Consider the following 18,898-nt stretch of genomic DNA (forward strand, 5'->3'; position numbering starts at 1 on the left):
GTCCATTCTTTCCCTCATACCTCTGGTCTCCCAGCAAACAGCTCCCGCTCAACCATCTCATCACATCCCATGATGGGGACCACGCTCTTCCCCCGGGATCAGAAAGCAGGATGCTCTCCTGGAAGGCCTGCTCAGACTCAGTCTTGCTTTCCTTTGGGAAAACTACCCTGGGTGTTAATGTCAGAGCCACAGAATTTTCATGAAATGGATGGAATTCTAGACACGTTATCTCCCAGGGCTCAGGAATGAGTCCTCAGGGAGAAGCTGGGGAAGGAATCTCTCACCCTTTGACCTACACAGTCATCTCTTTGGGTTGATCTATAAATCGAGTGGTAGGCAATGTGGGTTGTATCCAGCGGCACCACTTAACAGCTAAGTGAGCTGACCAATCCCACGTTCCCCTGAGCCTCTATCTCTTTATCTGTCCAATGACGGTGACAGTAACCCCTGGCTGCTGTGGACTGCTTTGGTCATCTGGTCAGCTTCTCTTCTTTCCCCTGGAACAGCAGTCCTCCCCTTCTTTAGGGTTTCCACCTCCAAACACTCATCCAGGGTGGTCGTGGCATCTGTGATCCTGTCCTTTGGCTATAGATTAGAGCTGGGCCAATCAGAAGCCTTCCCTGTTCCGTTCTGTTTTGAGTTAGAACTGAGAAGACAGCTGTGAAAATGTGAAAAGCTCAAGAGTTGTCATTGGTCAAATGTCCTTCCTAATAGCAGAGTTAGTCTAGAGAGGGAGACAGAATGTGAGTCCCGGCCAGGTTTGCATTCCTAGTTCTGGCTGTGCTTGGGCCCACTAGCCCTGCTCACACTCTGGAAGTTCACTCCTCCCTTAGATTCCCAGAGTTGCCTCACTGGTTGGCTTTGGTTTCTAAAGATATCTTTCTCACAGGGTTGTGTGTAGGATCAAATGAGCTGAAGTGTACGCAGTGCTCAGCCCAAGGCCTGGTGCACTGCAGGCTCAGGGGGCACGGATTCCTTTCCCTTAATGGGCACCAGGCAAGGATGGGATTTGGCAAGATACCAGGAAGATGTGAGATCAGCACTAGTGAAGGGATGTAAGTCAGCAGCTCACAGAAAACGAAAGTCAGGTGCCTGGGGACCCCGCGGAGCACCACAGGAGACCAGAATGAATTCCCAAGAGGAACATTGGTGCATAGGAAAGATGGGACTAAGGAAAAAAAAAAACTCCTGCCACAATGATTTATGGGAGGAAATGTTGCCCCTCTGTACTAGGAATTTGGGCTTTCCAGGTGGATCAGTGGTGAAGAATCCACCTGCCAATGCAGAGACAAGGTGACATGGGTTCCATCCCTGGATCGGGAAGATCCGCTGGAGAAGGACATAGCAACACACTCTAGTATTCCTGCCCAGAAAATCCCACGGACAAAGGAGCTTGATGGGCTACGGTCCCTGGGGTCGTGAAGAGTCAAGCACGACTGAGCAACTGAGACACACATGCACCAGGGATGGACGCTAGAGTCTCTGGAGGTCTAGAAGGTGGATACTACGAAAGGCTTTCCAGAGGAGGGATGTTTGAGCTGGATTTTGAAGGATGACTAAGAGTTTGTCATGCAGGGAAAGGACTTAGGGAAATTGGATTAACACTACCAAACAACCACTATTAGTACAGAGCTGATTAGTATGAGAATTTAGGCAGCCTGACTTTAATCCTGCCTCAACTATCTGCATAAAAAGGAAGTAGAAGTTTATTTTTAGTATTAAATGAGATGTTGTTCAGTCACTAAGTTGTGTCCGACTCTTTGCAACCCCATGGACTGTAGCCTGCCAGGCTTTCCTGACCATTAAATGAGATAATATATGCAAAACAATCAGAACAACATGCTGTCAGAGGCTATGGTTAAGCATTAAAAAAAGTTTAGCTCATTACAAAAAGCCTTTACATTACCCCTTTTAAAAGATTAGCGCTGTTACCATTTAATACTTTCCAAGTATGCTGCTAAATGTTTAGCATGTTTTGTCTCTTTTAATCCTCCCAGCAACTCCAGGAGGTGAGTACTATTATATTATCCCCATTAAAGATAGAAACCAAGACAGCACATTAAAAAGCAGTAAAAAGCTATAGTTCCATATAGTCAAAGCTATGGTTTTTCCAATAGTCATGTATGGTTATGAGAGTTGGACCATAAAGAAGGCTGAGCACTGAAGAATTGATGCTTTCAAACTGTGGTGCTGGAGAAGAGTCCCTTGGACAGCAACGAGATCAAATCAATCAATCCTAAAGGAAATCAACCCTGAATATTCCTTGGGAGGACTGATACTAAAGCTCCAACACTTTGGCCACCTGATGTGAAGAGCCATCTCGTTGGAAAGACCCTGATACTGGGAAAGACTGAAGGCAGGAGGAGAAAGGGGCACCAGAGGATGAGCTGGTTGGATGGCATCATCGACTCAATGGACATGAGTTTGAGCAAACACCGGGAGATAGTGAAGGACAGGGAAGCCCGGCATGCTGCAGTCCATGGGGTCACAAAGAGTCGGACACAGCTGAGTGACTGACAACAACAACAAAAGATAGAAAAACAGAGCCTCTGAAAGGTCAAGATTACATAGCCAGGGCAGAACAAGCAGAGCAGGGGTTCAAACCCAGGTTTGTCTAAGGACTCGTGCCCGTGGCCCCGAGAGGGTAAAGGACTAGCCTCAGGACACAGAGCAGGGTGCTGGGCTGCCAGGATTTCTTTATGGACAGACACAAGGGCGGTAATCTGGTTGGAAGTCCTTGGTTTGTCTCTCTCTTTACAACCACATGTCCATGGACTTCCCGGGCGGTCCAGTGGTTAAGGCCCCACACTTCCAATGTAGGCGCTGCAGGTGCTATCCCTGGTCAAGGAACTAAGATCCCACATGCATTGTGGTGCACTCAAATTTAAAAAATAAATAAAAATATAAAATAAACACAAACCCAGTGTCTGAGTCCTGAGAGCTGCCAGTGGAGAGGATTTAAAACACAACACCTACAAGTCCATTGCCAATATCAGAGAACCAGAGGTGGCTGGTGGAGGTTACTAAGAGACCTGCCAAGTGCTGCCCAGCCCCATTTGCACTCTTGGGAGGTTGGGGGAGGCTCGCAGGCCTGGGGCTCCCTGGTCCATGAGGCTAGGGAAGGGCTAGGCTGACCCTACTTGGGCGCACAGGGTCAGGCCTCCCGGCCGGCAGACAGAGCTAGAGCCTGGAGACTCAGCCGCGCCCCTGCTTCCCTCCCTTTGCCAACCCCCACCGCTTCCGCCAAAGGTCCTTGTAGAAAAATTCCAGCCGCGCCCCTGGACCGGGGTTTTTCCAGTGGGGTGGGAGTTGTGAGGCGTGTCTGGCGGCCGCAGAGGGGGTAGTAATCGGGGCTCCCTTCCCATCGTTGTCCCCAGGGCTCTGGCTGGCCTTGGCTCCTTGGGGACAAGCAGGCCGGCCAGGGGAGCCAGGCTCGGGACGTCCTAGCAAACAGGAAATGAAACAAAGGCAGCCGCTTATCGGTCGCCCCGCATTCCTTTCAGGTGATGCCCAGGCGGCCTGGGGGACGTGGCTGGCTCTGAGGGGCTGCCCTCCAGGGGATACACCTCCCTGCTGCCTCCTCCAGTGACTCTAGCTGGGGGCAAGGAGGACTGGTGCCGGGGGAGGACTATGCCCAGGCACAGCCTCCCTGAGCCTCTGGAAAGACAGGGCTCCACACTGACCTCTGTGCCTAGAGGCTTGGGAAGGGAATGGAGAGGAAAGAATGGGTCGGGTTATTCAACCATCCCACAAACTGCAACGCCACCTTATCCAGGGGACAGGTCTGGGTACCAGGACTCATTAGTGAGCCAGACCCAGTCTCTGTTTCTCAAGGAACTGCCAGCATAAGGAAGATAGTGAAATACTGGTGAAAGGGCAGGATGCAGTTGAGTTCAGGGAGGGGGTGTCTAAGCCATGTCAAGAGGGGTTGGGGTGGTTTGGGGAACCATGGCTCCCTTGCACAGCACCTGGCACATTCCTTGCTCTCCCCCGATACTGTCTGAGTGAAGAAGCCTTGGAGCTGGGTTGGGAACAGCAGTGCGACGGGGGTAGGTGGCATGGAAGGGCATCTGGACTGAGAGAAAACAGCATGTGCAAATGCCCAGTGGTCTGCGTGTGTGCTGACGTTAGGGAGCAGGGAGGACTCTGGGGTCGCCTGGGCAGTGGGTGAAGGAGCTGGTGAGGTCCTGATGGCCTTGAATGCAAGTGAGGTCTGGACTTCATTCCGCTGGCACTGATAGCCTGGGGACATGGGATAGAGAGAGGGCTCACAGAGGCAGGCCCAATCTGGCCTAGGGGTAGAGGTGGGGGGGGGTCCCTTCGCCTGGGTGGCTTGGAGAAGCTGATCTGCAGAGACAGAGGCTCCAGCTTCTATGGGGCTATGCCCCCCTTGCCTGCTGGGCACTGGCGCCAGCTCTGCTGATTGGTGGGTTGGACTGCCCCCCACCCCAGGCAGCGCTGACTCAGCGTCTGAGAGGTGATTCCCACGGGCCCGCATCTCTCTGGGGGCCAAAGGCCGCGCCATCCATGTCCCACCCCAGTGGATCAGTGTCCAAGGTCACTGAAATTCGGGCTGAATGGAGGCTAAGATTTCTGGTCCCCGACCCCCACCCCTGCCAACCAGCAAAGCCTCAGGCAGTCCGTTCTGCAGTCCCCCCATATGCCACTCCAACTCTGGCCTGGATTTCCACGCCCAGAAATTTCAAGATACCATAGTTATCAATACTTTGTATTTTTTATTTTAAAACAGTGAAAAGAAAAATAAATATCTTTGAAGAATAAAAGTACAAGGGTGGGGTGAGGTCATGGGCTGGAGACTGGGGCGGGGGGCCGGTGTCCTGGCTTCAGTGATCTTGCGTAGGGGTCTCGCTTCTCCCCGGCCAGCCCCTGCCTGGCCTCGCTGGGAGGTCTGGGGGCTCCGCCAGCCCGTGGCTCCCAGGCCGGGCGCTGCGTCAGCGGAACCGTGCAGGGATTAGACCTCTGGCGCCTGGAGTCCCGTCGGGCGGACGGGCAGGCGGGGCGGGGGGCTGCCGCCCCACGAGCGGGGCTCTTCCCAGTGTGGTGCCCGTGGCCTCAGTGGTGTCCCATGTCCTCCATTCCCACGCGGCCCCAGACGCCCAGCACGAAGCTCTCGATGTCGCACTCGTTGGCGCCGCGCACGATACGAAAGTGGCCCCTCTCGCCCCAGGCCGGGCCCCATGAGTTGGCCGCCGTCTGGGAACACAGAGGGGGCTGTGAGGAGGGGAATCGCAGTGGGGGAGAAGGGCAGGAGGGCCAGGGGAAGGTGACAGTGGCCGCAGGGCACGCGGTGCCGGGACTCACCCAGTACTTGACGGTCCTCCCGTCAGGCAGTGTCTCCTCGCCCCACCTGCCGGGCAGAGCCACAAGGGCGCTGATTCACCTACTTTCAGGGGCTCCTGCCCACTGCGGCCTTCCCTAGCTAGGCCCCTGCTGCCTTTGGTGACTTGGTGTCCCCTCAGGACTTGGGCCGGAGAAGGCAATGGCACCCCACTCCAGTATCCTTGCCTGGAAAATCCCATGGCTGGAGGAGCCTGGAAGGCTGCAGTCCATGGGATCCCAAAGAGTCAGAGTCGGTCGGACACGACTGAACAACTTCACTTTGACTTTTCACTTTCATGCATTGGAGAAGGAAATGGCGACCCACTCCAGTGTTCTTGCCTGGAGAATCCCAGGGACGGGGGAGCCTGGTGGGCTGCCGTCTACGGGGTCGCACAGAGTTGGACACGACTGAAGCAACTTAGCAGCAGCAGCAGGACTTGGGCAGTTCTCTGTCCCTCTTTGCCCAAGTCGCACCAGGCTCCCCAGGTGGTGCGAGCGGAAAGAATCCCTGGGTGGGGAAGACCCCTGGGAGAAGTGGATGGCTACCCACTCCAGTATTCTTGCCTGGAGAATCTCAGGGACAGGGGAACCTGGTGGGCTACCGTCCAGAGGGTCACAAAGAGTCGGAAAAGACTGAAGCGACTTAGGACGGCACACCACTGTCCCTCTCTGCACCTCCCTCAGTCTCCACATCTCTAAGTCCCCCACGGGGCACAAAGGGACATCTGCAAGGGGGAGCAGAAAAGCCTATACCTTCCAGAAACCCACATCGGGGAGGGGGCACACATCTGCCTGTCTTCCATCCTTACCTGGCTGGTTGAGGGGGTGGAGGTGGGTACGAAGTATATTTTATCGATTAGACTATTGAAATCAATGACTCTGGCATCTCCTGTTACATCAGTGGGGTAAACTGAGGGCTGGAGGTATGAGTCAGTGAGTCAGGCAAAGCTGGGACAGGCGCTGAGCTGCAGAGAGCTGGAGCAACCCTTGGATCCTTGTCTGTATTTGATTTGGAGTGATTTCTCCTGGTGTGTAAGGAACTGTTCTAGAACACTTTGAAAGGCCTCTAATTCTTGGTGTGCCCTGAGGCAAGTACTTCCTCTTTCTGAGTCTCAGTTTCCTCCTCTTTGAAATGGAGCTTTGCAGAGAGGTGGCAAGGATTCAAGGGAGGTTTAGAGCCCCTAGCTGCCCCCAGCCCCCTTGCCCACCAAGCTGCTTACCCTGTGATCTTAACCGAATGGGTCCCATGCCGGCGGTATCGCTCCGGCCTCCCGAGGCTCACTGGTGTGTGGCTGTAGATACCGCTCTGATATAGGAAGAAGTCCTCATGCACCTCCATGAGGGCTGTGGGCAGAGGTCAGAGGAGGTGGCTCAGCCCATCAGCACAGGCACTGATGCCTAAACCTGGAGATACATGCCCAGGTCCCAGAGCCTCTGGTACCAAGGCTCTAAGTGGCCCCTCCAGGTGCCACCCCTGAGGAGGGGACACAGTCCCCCACTCCTGGCCCCAGTGGACTTGCTGCTCAGGGCTGTAGGGACCACCTGTGCCACGGTGCCCAGTCTCAAGCAGGCACAAGCTTCTGATATCACGGGGCAGGATGAGGGGCATTTACCTTGGACAGGGCCATTCTCCATCAGCTCCTTCATGATCTCTTTCTCCTGGAGGGTGAGGGGGTGAGGAGGAGAGGATGCATCAGGCGTGAGGCTCCAGCCTTTGGTCAGGCTTCCAGCTCTCTCCTGCCTTTGCCCCTCACTCAAGTGCAGACTTACGTTGGAGCCGAGGCGGTAGGCAGGAGTGACCTGGTAGATGTCATTGGCATGGACATAGCTATTGGGGCAGCGCGCGGTGGCCTGGCGTTTGCCCCGACCCATGGCCCGGCTGTGCATCATGCAGGGGGGTGCGGGGACAGCCTCGTCCCGCCCATGGCCGGAGAATGGGTAGCAGTGGTCAGACACAACTCTGCAGGGGCAGCAGGAGGGAGCGGGAACAAGAATGAGCATGGGGCAGCATGGCCCAGCCCTTCCTGCAGGCTTTTGCTTCCTGAGACCCCAGCTTATGCCCTCTTCCCTGTCCGTGCCCCCTGCTGCTCACCCTCGTCGGCGCAGGAACCACCAGGCACCATCCAGTCGCCCACCATGGCAACCCTGCTGGTTGTGCGTGTCACAAGACAGCAGGTTCTGGGGCGACAGGACAGGTGACATGTGCCCCAGAGAATGGATTGAGACTCGATCGGATGCCACAGCTGGGAAGGGAGGTAGAGGGGCTGTCAGGGGGTCAGGCCTTGGCCCCTCTTTCCCGCCTGGCAAGCCCCTGCCCTTGAACCTACCTGCCGTGGAGAAGGCCCAGGAGCCTGCACAGTTGCCCTGGTCTAGAGGGTCGTGGATCAGGTTGGGCCACTTCTCAGAGGCCTCGAAGGTTCTGGGCAGCACCTCCCCTGGACCCAGCATTGTCTGCAAGGTAAAGGCCACTCTTGTCTGTCTCCTGCCTCTGCCCCAGCCTGACCCTCCAGGGCCCTAGGCATGGGAGGTTTCCCAAGAGTCCAGAACCTTCAGCAATTTGATCTTGAGCCCGCCAAGATTTGAGAGATTTGATCTGAGAGATTCCAGCAACCTCTACCTTGACCCAGAGGGAGACGCAGGCACCATTTAGTGCCTCCCTAGCGTCAGCTGGGGAGTGACTAGTCCTGTTTACAGGTGAAGCAGTTGAAGCCAGGAACAGGTAAGTGACTGGGCCACCTTCCATTCCGGCTTCTTTCCTGCTCTGCACCTTCTGATCCACTTACATCCTTCTTTCCAACAGGACCTTGGGATTCGGGCCCCAAAGGGCAGGGGAGGGAAGAAGCAGTAAGGTCCCGTGACTGGGCAGGCTGCCAAAGCAAACAGCAGGAGGCAGAAAATAGCCAGAGGCCCCAGGGAGTAAGGGCAGGGGCAGGGTCTGGTCACCCCAGCCTTGAGCTGAACTCCCTCTGCAGGGCTGGCCACACCAGCCAAACACCAGCCCCTCCTTGCCCGCCACTGACAGAGCCTCCGGCATATGGCCCAGCCCTGTCCCGCTGAAGCGCCCCTTCCTCACCCTTGGAACTGTCCTGGCTCTGGTTCCCATTTCTCCCTCTAGAGGGTCCCATTGGTGGGAAGGGAGAAACCCCCTCCTCCCTTGAGGTTCTGCTGAGATGGCATTTGTTTCCGAGAATTGCTGCTCTCTGGCCAAAACTGGGGGAGTGCCTGTCCCTTCCTTCCCAAAATACCAAGGTGACCTCCTGGCCCTTTAGGGCCCTGACCCCATCATACTGGGACCAATGACATTTTTTCCCAAGCTGGGGAGGCTCACCCAGGGAGGGTAAGATGCCGGGACCACAAAACTCTGAATCTGAGCACCAGTTCTTACAGTGCAGTCTATCGAGTTATAGGCAGAAACTTAAGGCCCAGAGAAGGGGAGTCACTTGGCCACAACACACAGTCTATCAGTGGGCCTGGGCCCTTGGAGAAACAGGGCACACGGGCCAGGGTCCCTGGGGTCATAGGCCAAAGGGAGATGGCAGGATTGTAGGCAGGGGTGCACTTACGTGAATCTCATTCATATTGGTGACGGAGGAAGATGGGCGGACAGTGCCTAGGCGGTAGCGAATGCCCTCATCCAGGGTCATGCCCCAGAAGGCACTGTGGTTCCCAGCCCGCCAGCTGAAAGAGAGGGGGTGGAGGTCACAGGCCTGCCAAGGCTGGAGGTCCTGGAGGAATGCGCATGTGAGTGGGAGAGACGCCTACTGGCTGAGTGTGCGCACGAATAAGACCTGAGTGTGGGCGCCCCTGGCAGGACGCGCCTCTCAGGCAGAAAGTACCCATGTACGTGCGTGCACGTGTGCCCACTGGGGTCATGCTTCAGGCCTCTCACCCGTAGTTGCCTTGGTTGATGGCCTTGATCATGTCTTCATCCACCAGGCATGGTTCCTGGTCACACTCCCACTGCTCTTTCTCATGGCAGGTACTGGAAAAACAGGAGGGAAGAAGAAGTGAGGTAAGGCTGGGCATCCTTGGAAGGGAGGAGGCCTTGGAGGTCTGAACATGTGGGCCTGAAATTCCACATCAGCACCTACGAGAGGACCCCCCAGGTGATCCCATGCAGCCCGGTGGCTTTAAATGTCAGTTTCAAGTTCATGATTCTCAAGTTTACATCTGCTCCTCAGATCTCTCCCTGAACTCCAGATTCTAGGATCTTGGCTGCTACACAGCCTCACCTCCGGGGCGTCTGATAGGTTACACTCCTCACATCTCACATCTCAAACCTGCTCTCCCCTCTCCTACTCCCAGGCCTGCACCTGCCACAGTCCTCGAAAACAGCCACTCCATCCTTCCTGGAGCGCAGGCCAAAAGCCTGGGAGGCACCCTTGACTCTTTCTCTCACGTGCTGACCTGATTCATTGGCAGATCTGTTGACTTTACCTTAAAAACACATCCAGAATCCAAACCGCATCTCATTCTTTCCTGCAGCCACCGTGGTCCAATCACCTTTCACCTGGATTAGGCTGCAGCCTCCTCACTGTTCTCGCTTTTCGGCCCTGGGCCCCACCCCTTCAGTATATTTTTAACACAGTGATCCTGTTAAACCCAAATCACATCATGCCATTCTCCTGCCCAAAACTCGCCATTGGCTTCACATGACAGGATAAGAGCCAAAGTCCTTCCATGCCAACAAGGCCTCGCACGATCTGTCTTCTCTCTGGCCCCCTCCTCTAAGACCTGGTTCCTAAGGCCACAACCAGCTGGTCCCCTGACGGTCGACACGAGTCGTGCTCCTGCCTCTGGGCCTTTGAGCTCTCCTTCCTAGGAGGAAGCATCCTCATGGCCCCCTCTCACTTCTTCAGATGTCACCTTCTCAGGGCGGCTTGCCCTGAACACCCTATCTCAGCATCCTCCACCCTTCCTACCCTGCTTTCCTGCTTTATTTTCTCCTCAGCCTGTCATCACTATCTGACATATTATAGCTTTAGTTATTTATACTCTTTATACCTATTTCCTCATAGGATCTAATGTCCTTGAGGGCAGGTATTATTTGATATCATCAGTGCCCCCAAACAAAATCTAACACATGGTAGGGACCTAATAAATATTTGTTGAATGAATGAATGAATGAACGGGGCAATATAGTGAAATGATTAAGACCATGGATTCCGAATCGAATCGAGGGTTCTGATTTTAGCTGACTAGTGGCCTTTCTGTTCTTTGCTGTTTAGTTGCTGCATCATATCTGACTCTTTTGTGATCCCATACACTGTAGCCCGGAGCTTCCCTGGTGGCTCAGTGGTAAAAAAAAATATCCCCCTGCAATGTGGGAGACCTGGGTTCAATCCCTGGGTTGGGAAGATCCCCTGGGGGAGGACATGGCAACCTGCTCCAGTACCCTTGCCTGGAGAATCCCATGGACAGAGGAGCCTGGTGGGCTACAGTCTACAGGGTCGCACAGAGTCAGAGATGACTGAAGCAGCTATGCAGCAGCAGACTGTAGTCCATCAGGCTCCTCTGTCCATGGGATTTCCAGGTAAGAATACTGGAGTGGTTTGCCATTTCCTTCTCTGGGGAATCTTCCCGACCCAGGGATCGAACCTGCAGCTCCTGCATTGGCAGGCAGATTCTTCACCACTGAGTCACCAGGGAAGCCCGTGTGACCTTAGGTAAGTTATTTAAAACTCTCCCTCAATGTCATCTGTAAAATGAGGATAATAATAGTGCCAACTTCCAGGGATTAAAAGGCAAGCTTGCAAAGCCCAAGGCCTGGCCCATGTTATGTGCTTAGAAATTGTCATCTCCTATTATTGTTCTCAGTACAGGAACCCCGACTCCCCACCCCCTTGAGTTTCAGATTCAGATCCAACTGGCCTCCTGACATCTCCTCTGGGTATGTGAGTAGCATCTCAAAATGACTAAACTATCTCCCCCAAACCTGTTCCTCCCCCTAACAACATCCTCAGCTCAGACAACACCACCTTATCTACTGGGCTGTTCAAGCCAGAACTCCGTGTGGTCTGTGACGTCTCCACCATTACTCACCCCTGCCCCCACCACCCACATCATGTTGAAGATTGCTTTCTGCCACATGCCTCCCCAATTAGCAGACCCAGCATCATGAAAGACTCGGAACCCACTTGCCTCTTACCCCTCCACCACTATCACCCTACTCTGGTCCCGGGACCACGGCAGTGGCTTCCTTACCAGGCTCTCTAACACTTTATAATCCCCTTCCCCCAGTACACACATCCCACTCTTAAAGCCAATAAGATCTTTGAGCAACACACATCAGTGTGTGCTCCCTAAGTGGCTTCCCACAACACTTGGAACAAAATGCAACATCCTAGGCACAGTGTATGAGACTCAGGGGACATGGCCTGCACTTCCCCAGGCGTCTCTCCCCATTTCACAGCTCCAGCTGCAATGAGCTTGTCCCCACCTCCTGGCCTTTCCACCAGCCATCGCCCCCCTTGTTCCCTCCTCCTGGGCCTGGGCCACTGACGCTCTCATCTCCCTGGTATCTGCATAAACGTCCCTTCCCGAGTGGACTTCCCTCGCCCCCACCCCACTCAGAGCTAGGATCCCCTGTTGACCTCTGTCCCCCGTCACACCTGGAACAGGTTGTAATGACAGGTTTATGCTTTGTGTCACCTAGGCTCTCGTGCAGAGACAAGGACTGTCTGCCGCATACTGGCTGCAGCTCCTTGACCCAGCACCACGCTGGGCACATAGTAGGTCTCTGATAGGTGTCAACTGAACAGCTGAATCCTGTGAATTCTACAGTGCTGTGCCAAGCTCATAACTCTGCTATGACAAGATGCTGAACTTCGTCCTTCTGAGCCTGCCCGAGGCTCCCGCCTCCAATGTTGCCTTTTAAGGAGCCTCAAGGGGACAAGACCCAGTACGGCTGGGCTCTCCAGCCCCGGGAGCTGCAGGCATGTTCAGGAAGGTTCTTGTCTTCCCCTTCCCCCTCTGGCTCTCAAAACATCCCTGGAGGGCTCCCAGAGTCTGAGAGGCCCCCAGACACTGCCCCAAACCCTCCCTCAGGTGTCAAGTGCAGGGAACACAGCCAGAGCTGGACTGGCAGGGAAGTGGCTTGGTCAGGCCTCTCTTGCTGCCTCCCTCTTTGCCCCCGGGGCCGTCCGAGCAGGTCTAGGCAGGGCTGGTGGCAGCAGGTCCCAGCATTCCAGAGGGGGCCTGGGTGGCCAGGCAGAGGGAAGGGACAGAGTGTTAACCCCTTCATGTCCATCCTATCGGCGCCAGCAGAATCATGCAGGCGTGCTCCATCTTTTGAAACACACACACGGGTCACACACACTCAAAGCGTGCACATGTGAGTGCATCTGCACTCACCCTGACACATGCCGAAACGCATACATCCTCACTCTCACTGCGACCCAGGCACCCCTCACACCAGTGAGGCAATGGAAATCACTTACACATCACGCATTCCTAAAAGTTTCCTCCCCCCAGAGGCCCTCTCAGTCCCAGAGCAGGGGGTGGAGTGGGTGCAGGGCCTCCTGCTCTAAGTCTTAGGGTCCCCCTTATTTTCATTAAAGCACTCAAGGCTTCCCCCCTCACATCTCAGGCCCTCGATTAGGGTAGTGGCGTACCCCAACCCCTTCATCCTCTTGCTGGGAAGTGTGGGGAGGGGTGGGGGAGGGAGGAGGGGCCACATTCCAGGGAAGGCCCCACTACACTCTGGCTGGCTGCCAGTTCAGCCATCCCTGACCCTCATCCGGTCCAGGTCAGCGGATGCTGCAGTCAGAGGTTTCCTTCCTGGCGCCCCCTTCTTGGACTCTCCCGTGACAGTGAGAAAGGCTAGGAGGGGAAGTAGCCCGGCCCCAGACAGGAGGAGCTGCACCTGAAGCCAGGCATCCACGGTTAACTACTCCTGGGGACTGCTGTTGGAATGCTGGTGTAGAAGCTGACATGGTCCGGGTAAAAATTCCCATGTTACAGATGAGGAAACTGAGGCCTTGCCCCCAGCAAATGAGTGACAGGGATAGGATGTGAAACAAGTCTGTTGCCACAAAGCCCACCAGGCAAGCCCCCTCCAAGTCCCAAATACTCACCAGCGGTTACAGTTGTCCCAGTAGGTTCCCAAGACTGGATAGACACGACCCTTGTGCATACATCCTGGTGGAAGGGAAGACAGGAAGAGAAGCGGAACTAAGACCAGGGACGATGGGCTGAGATGGTCAGATCCTCAGAGGTCTGGTGTCCTGAATCCTCCCAGACACACACCAGCCCTCACTGAAAGCCAAGCCAAGCTACAACTTAAGACATCTCCTGAGAGTCTCCATATCAACTTCCCACTACTTGGAAGTTCTTCACTGACTCTAACCCAAATCCCTCTTGCTTCACTTGGAAGCCAGCCACAACATTCCTTAGATCCTATGCCAGTTAAATGAGCTGGTGTTTGGAGATGGGGAGTGGGACGAATATAGGAAAGCCAAAGCTAAAAGAAGGTACATGAGTCCCTTGAGATAACACGGGACTTCGGGATGACAACCCAGGCACACCTGCAGCCCTGTGGAATTGAAGGAAGGAAGTCAAGTGAGTCTCCTCTTGGACTGGGGTGGGTGGATGGTGGTAAGGGCTGAAGGTAGGAACAGACTTGACCCACCTCCCAGGGGTGACCAGCCATCTCAGAGATAAGGAATCCTGAGCAGAAGCAAAGGAACTGCTAGAATGACGCTGACCGAGGCTTGTGCGCTTTATCAGCCTGAGAGTGAGTCAGCAGGTGGGGCCAGCACCTTCTCAGTCCGGAATACAGAGACAGGAAGGACTGGGAGAAAGGGCAGGTGGCTGCCCTTCTCCTGGGCCAAATGAAAATCCCACCGACCGAGGCGCTTTTTCAATCTTACAGGAGAGATTCAAGTTAGACCAGAGTGTAAAAAGAGAGGGGTGGGGTCTCTTTCCAGATGCTACCCTGAAGCCTCCCCTGGAAACGTCAATGCATCAGCCTTGCTCCTGAGCCTTGATGAGTTTTGGGCTTGACAACATGACCCACCCCTGGCCGTCTGGTGCCCACCTTGGATGGGGGGGAAGGGGGGTGGCACGCCAAGGCAGAAGTCCCAGAAGTCAGGGCAGCAGTCGGAGACGGTGCGGTTGCAGAAGAGGTCACAGTAACAGGTCACACCCAGGTAGGGCAGGGCGCAGTCATCCGCGCGGCCACGGCAGCAGAGGTCCTGCTCCTGGCAGTACCGGCCCCCCGCGTCCCGAATGCCACGCTGGTGCAGAGCCGGTGCTAGCTCCCGGCGCCTACGACCCCGCCGGGCGCCCACGCCCAACTCGCCGGCCAGCAGCAGCAACAGCAGCAGCAGCAGCCCCAGTGGACGGCGCCACATGGTGCCTCCTGGGCCCAGGGAGGACAGAGGTCAGGTGTTAGAAGTGGCGAGCAGCAACGATTCCCTGGCACCCCCGGTGACCGCTCTCCCCTTCTTCCTGGGGCTGCGAGTCTGCGGGGATCCAACAAGGACCCTTGACTCCTGCGTCCCCTGGCAGGACAGGGGCGAGGAGCCACAGTCTATGTGCCCTGGTTTACAGGGCGGGGAGGGAGCTTGGGCAAGAAGTGGAGCCCCTCTCTGACCTGCCAGGGGACCCTCAGGGAATGGGAGGTGGGGACGATGGCCACACCCAGGCTTCGAACTCCAGGTCTCCTTCAATCCTGGATCCCTGCCCAGCCTCGGTCCTTGATGGGGGCCCTGACTTTGTCCCCTCACGTGTCCCTCGCGCTGTGCCCCTCTGCCCCCGTCTACTTTCCCTCTCTGCCACCTGTCTCGGCCCCTCCGCCTGCCCCTCCTCCTCTCTGCTCCTTCGGTCTACAACTGTCTCTCCCCCTCCGAGCAGGGGAGAGGCCCTACCTGGTGAGGGGTGTGGGCTGAGCCCCGCTGCCTCTCTCGCCTCCGCCTCCCCGCTCCCCGCGACCGCCGCGGGACACTCAAAGTCAAGTGAGGAAAGCTGGGCGGGATCGCTTTTTGTACCGCCCCGCGGGGCGCGCCGCCCTGGCCGGCGGAGGAAGGGAGGGGCCCCAGCGGGTTCGCACCTGGAATCGCCCCGCCGTAACCCCCGACGCCGGGACTTGGGGAGAGGGATCCTGAGCACGCGACTCACCTTGCCGGGTCTCGGGTGGAAGCCGTTCCCTTAGGGGGCCAGCTCCAACCGAGGCAGAAACGTTTAGTGGTCTGCTGACCCTGGGAAGGACTGCCCGGTGGGCTTCGCGGTGGGGCCGAGGGGCTTGCGCCGACAAAGGAAGATTAGGGGGCGGCGGAGTTCCGAATTTGGAACCTAAGTTAGAGAAATGATGCGGAGAGTGTGGGCGGCAAAAATGACTAAGCCTCCCTGCGACCCCTCAGTAATAAATACAGTCTTGGGCACCCTCTTCACTGGGCACCGCCCCCCTCCTCCCAAGCCTTGGAGCTGCCCCAAGCCGTCTCGGTTTCCAGGAATGACTGGAATCTGCAGGAGGATAGTTTAGGACCCTGCAGATGCCTTGGGAGACTCATCCTCCCTGGGGGGATTTCGGGGAAGATGGAGTGGGTGTGGTGGGGGGGGTGCTGCCTCCCTGCCCTAAGATCCCTCTTTGGGTCTGCCCTCCCCATCAGCCCAGGCATCTCACCAAACACTGCCCCTTCTATCAAATCCACCCCTTGGTGGGGTGGGGGTGGTCCTGCTCGGCACCTGTGCCCCTCCAGGGTCCCAAGGCAAGAGCCCTGCCAGCTGGCACCCCCTGCAGAGCCTCCCTCCTTCCTGCCCCAGGCTTGAAACTTTCCTTTGCCCAGGCTGGCCTGGGCCCCAAACAATGGGGCTTCTGTCCCGCCAGGCCCGCCATCACCTTTTACCTCCCCATTGCGCAATCCCCTGTCTTCCAAAGGTTGGGCCCGGGGCCAGAGGACTCTTAACAGCGGGAGGATGAAAGAGATTCCACCTGGACAGACCACCCCTCATCCTGGGCCTGAGCCTCACAGTCGCCCCTGGATGGAAAATGCAAGCACTGGGAATTCCCTTTGCCCTTGCTCTGACCTCCCTGCCGCCCTCCTCCAGACTTGGGGCATCTCAGCTGGCTGGCCCCTGGGGGAGGGGAGGGACCTGGACAACGGGCATCTGTGGTTGAGTTGACTGAGTTACCCCCTGCCTGGGGGTACTGGGCAGGGAGTCAAGAAGGGAATCCTGCCCTGAGGAGGGGTGTGGGGGTTAGAGGAGTAAGGTCCTGGAGCCCTAGCATTGGTGCGAACACTCAGGAGCTGGCCATCTGCTCCTTGCAGGGACCTGGGAGGACAGAACCAGATGAGACCCTTGAGGCTCAGAACAGACTTGCCCAAGGTCACACAGCCAAAAGGCAGGCTCGCTACCTGCCAACACTCCACTCCTTTCCCCCAGCCATCCTTAGTCACCCCCTTCGCAGGTCTCAACACCCTCCCTGTAGGGAAGTCCCTTTCTATGTCTAGCCTCCATTTGTCTTACTGCAAAGCCGGCCCCTCGTACTGGGAAGGAGATGGAGGCTGCCTTCAGAAGAGCTCGTGCCCAGAGAATCCACTTTCATGAATCCATTTCAGTGTGGTTCTGGGGCTGAGGACTGGCCCTGGGGCATCTGGCCTGTCCTTTGCCCCAGATCACCCCCTGCAGGCCCTCCATGTGAGTCTGTGTCATGCGCGTATCTGGGTTTGTGAGCGGTTTCTGTTTGAGTGTGTCTGAGTCTGCCTGTATCTCTGTTGCCTATCTGTCACGTGCCGGTGTGTCTGGCTGTTGCCTCTGTGCAGTCATGGGCCTGTCCGTACGTCAGTGTACTGCTTGCTTGTATTTGTGTGCTTGTTGGCTCCTGCGTCGGTGTGCATAGCTGCGTGACTGTCCCTGTCTGTGTCTGCCTGTCTACGAGGTGTCTGTGTATCTGGGTAGGTGTCTGTTTGTGTCTCTTCAGGGGTTTTAGCTATCTGCCTGTTCTTGCCTGCCTGTCTGCCCATGCACAGGAGACAGGAACGCAGAGTGAGGAAAGAGATCGGAGCCAAGAGCATGGCTCCGAGGTCCCTCGTCATCACTGAGCTTGGCACCGAGCCCGCCCCAGTGGAATCTTGTGACTCATTTGGTTCCTTGGCCAGGGAGGAGAGGAAAAGGGCAGGGCTCTGGGAGAGGGGCTGGAACCCCACTTTCCTTTTCCGCAGCTCCTCTCCTTCCTGGTGACTCGCTCTCTGCCTTTATTCTTGTCCAAGGGCCTAGGGCAGAGCAACAGGTGAGGAGATGGAAGCAGGCTTTGCCCTCTGAGCCCTGTGGCCTCTCGGGAGGCAGGTGGCCTGGGGCTCCACAGTGATTCTGTCCTTCCTCACTTTTCCCCCGGGCAGACCCTGCCCCTCTCGGGGCCTTGGTTTCCCATCTGTACCCTGATACTCCCTAGAGGCTCTTAGGTGCTCTTTTCTTTCTGCAAAGGGTGTGTGTGTGTGTGTGTGTGTGCGCTCGCTCATGTCCCACTCTTTTGTGACCCCATGAAACTTAAGCCTGCCAGGCTCCTCTGTCCATGGGATTTTGCAGGCAAGAATACTGGAGTGAGTTGCCATTTCCTACTCCAACCCAGGGATCAAACCTACATCTCTTGTGCTTCCTGCACTAGCAGGCAGATTCTTTACCACTAAGCCACCTGGGAAGCCCTTCTCCAAAAGGAGGTGAAGCTAAAAAGAGGCAGTGACCCACCTAAGGTCACACAGCAGAGCAGAGGCCTGGGCCTCCTTTCCTCTCCCCAGAATCCGGCACCACTCCCTCCCCTTTCGGGTTCCTCAGCTGCTCAGGGTGCTCAGCAGGGACCATTCTCCTCTGGAGGTTGAGCGGGGCCTCCTGGGAAGACAGTGACCCATCGTGCTCTGCTCAACCCAGGTCTGTGGCTGAGGACCCGCTACTTGAGGCCTGCAATCTCAGATGTATGGATCCCAAATGGCACTACATCCAGGGCTGGGAGGTCCCTTGGGAACCCCTGTGGTCAGCTGGGCAGGCCCAGAGCTTGAAGCAGTGTCTGAAATCCAGGGCAGGCCTAATATGGTCCATGCTGAGTCTTGTCCTGAACATGTTGGGCTTTTTGAGGCCTGCTGGACTGTGTTATTGAAGCACTGTTCACGGGGCTGTGTGGCAGAAGGTTGTGCTTTCGTGGCATGCTGAAGCTTGTGGGAGATAAGATTCGGGGCCAGAGGAAGGTGTTCCTGCTTGATGTTCTCATTCATTCCACAAATGTTTGTTGAGCATCTACTATGCGCCAGGCTCTGTGCTAGACGCTGAGTGTTCAGGATTGAACCAAATGTTCTACTGTTGCAACGTCTTCAAGCTAATGGGAAAAGAGACAAGCAAGCAAACACACAGACACACACACACATATATTCATTCTACCATGTAAAGGGCTATGAAACTGCCCATGACATGGGACCTCGAGTGCTGTGATTGTTGACAGTGTCAGAAAGGAGATGGCATTTGATCTGAAACTGAAGGATGAGAAGGAGGCAGCAAGTCCTGGAACCCGGGGGAGGGTGTTCCAGGAAGCCAGACCAGCATGAGCAGCAGTCCTGAAGTGGCACAA

At 56.1% G+C, this 18,898-nt stretch overlaps 1 protein-coding gene across 2 annotated transcripts in view; it reads right to left on the bottom strand.

The window, feature by feature from the left end:
- Window positions 1-4,716: 4,716 nt before the first annotated feature.
- TINAGL1 (tubulointerstitial nephritis antigen like 1) overlaps window positions 4,717-18,898 on the bottom strand; it is a 35,925-nt gene continuing 21,743 nt past the window's right edge. Inside the window, exons 2-13 of one of the 2 annotated variants that reach the window (XM_069578758.1) lie at window positions 15,460-15,633; window positions 14,378-14,701; window positions 13,416-13,479; window positions 9,230-9,322; window positions 8,904-9,018; window positions 7,668-7,791; window positions 7,433-7,583; window positions 7,111-7,300; window positions 6,954-6,999; window positions 6,561-6,684; window positions 5,323-5,368; window positions 4,717-5,214 (exon numbers count right to left, since the gene is read on the bottom strand). In XM_069578758.1, coding sequence (XP_069434859.1) covers window positions 5,074-5,214; window positions 5,323-5,368; window positions 6,561-6,684; window positions 6,954-6,999; window positions 7,111-7,300; window positions 7,433-7,583; window positions 7,668-7,791; window positions 8,904-9,018; window positions 9,230-9,322; window positions 13,416-13,479; window positions 14,378-14,693 — 1,410 coding nt within the window. In that variant the 5' untranslated portion in view covers window positions 14,694-14,701; window positions 15,460-15,633 and the 3' untranslated portion in view covers window positions 4,717-5,073. Of the gene's footprint in view, window positions 5,215-5,322; window positions 5,369-6,560; window positions 6,685-6,953; window positions 7,000-7,110; window positions 7,301-7,432; window positions 7,584-7,667; window positions 7,792-8,903; window positions 9,019-9,229; window positions 9,323-13,415; window positions 13,480-14,377; window positions 14,702-15,209; window positions 15,308-15,459; window positions 15,634-18,898 lie in introns of those variants that run through there. The other variant, XM_069578759.1, reaches the window with a different exon arrangement.

The sequence above is a fragment of the Ovis canadensis genome, chromosome 2 (assembly GCF_042477335.2).
Source record: "Ovis canadensis isolate MfBH-ARS-UI-01 breed Bighorn chromosome 2, ARS-UI_OviCan_v2, whole genome shotgun sequence".
NCBI classification, from domain to species: domain Eukaryota; kingdom Metazoa; phylum Chordata; class Mammalia; order Artiodactyla; family Bovidae; genus Ovis; species Ovis canadensis.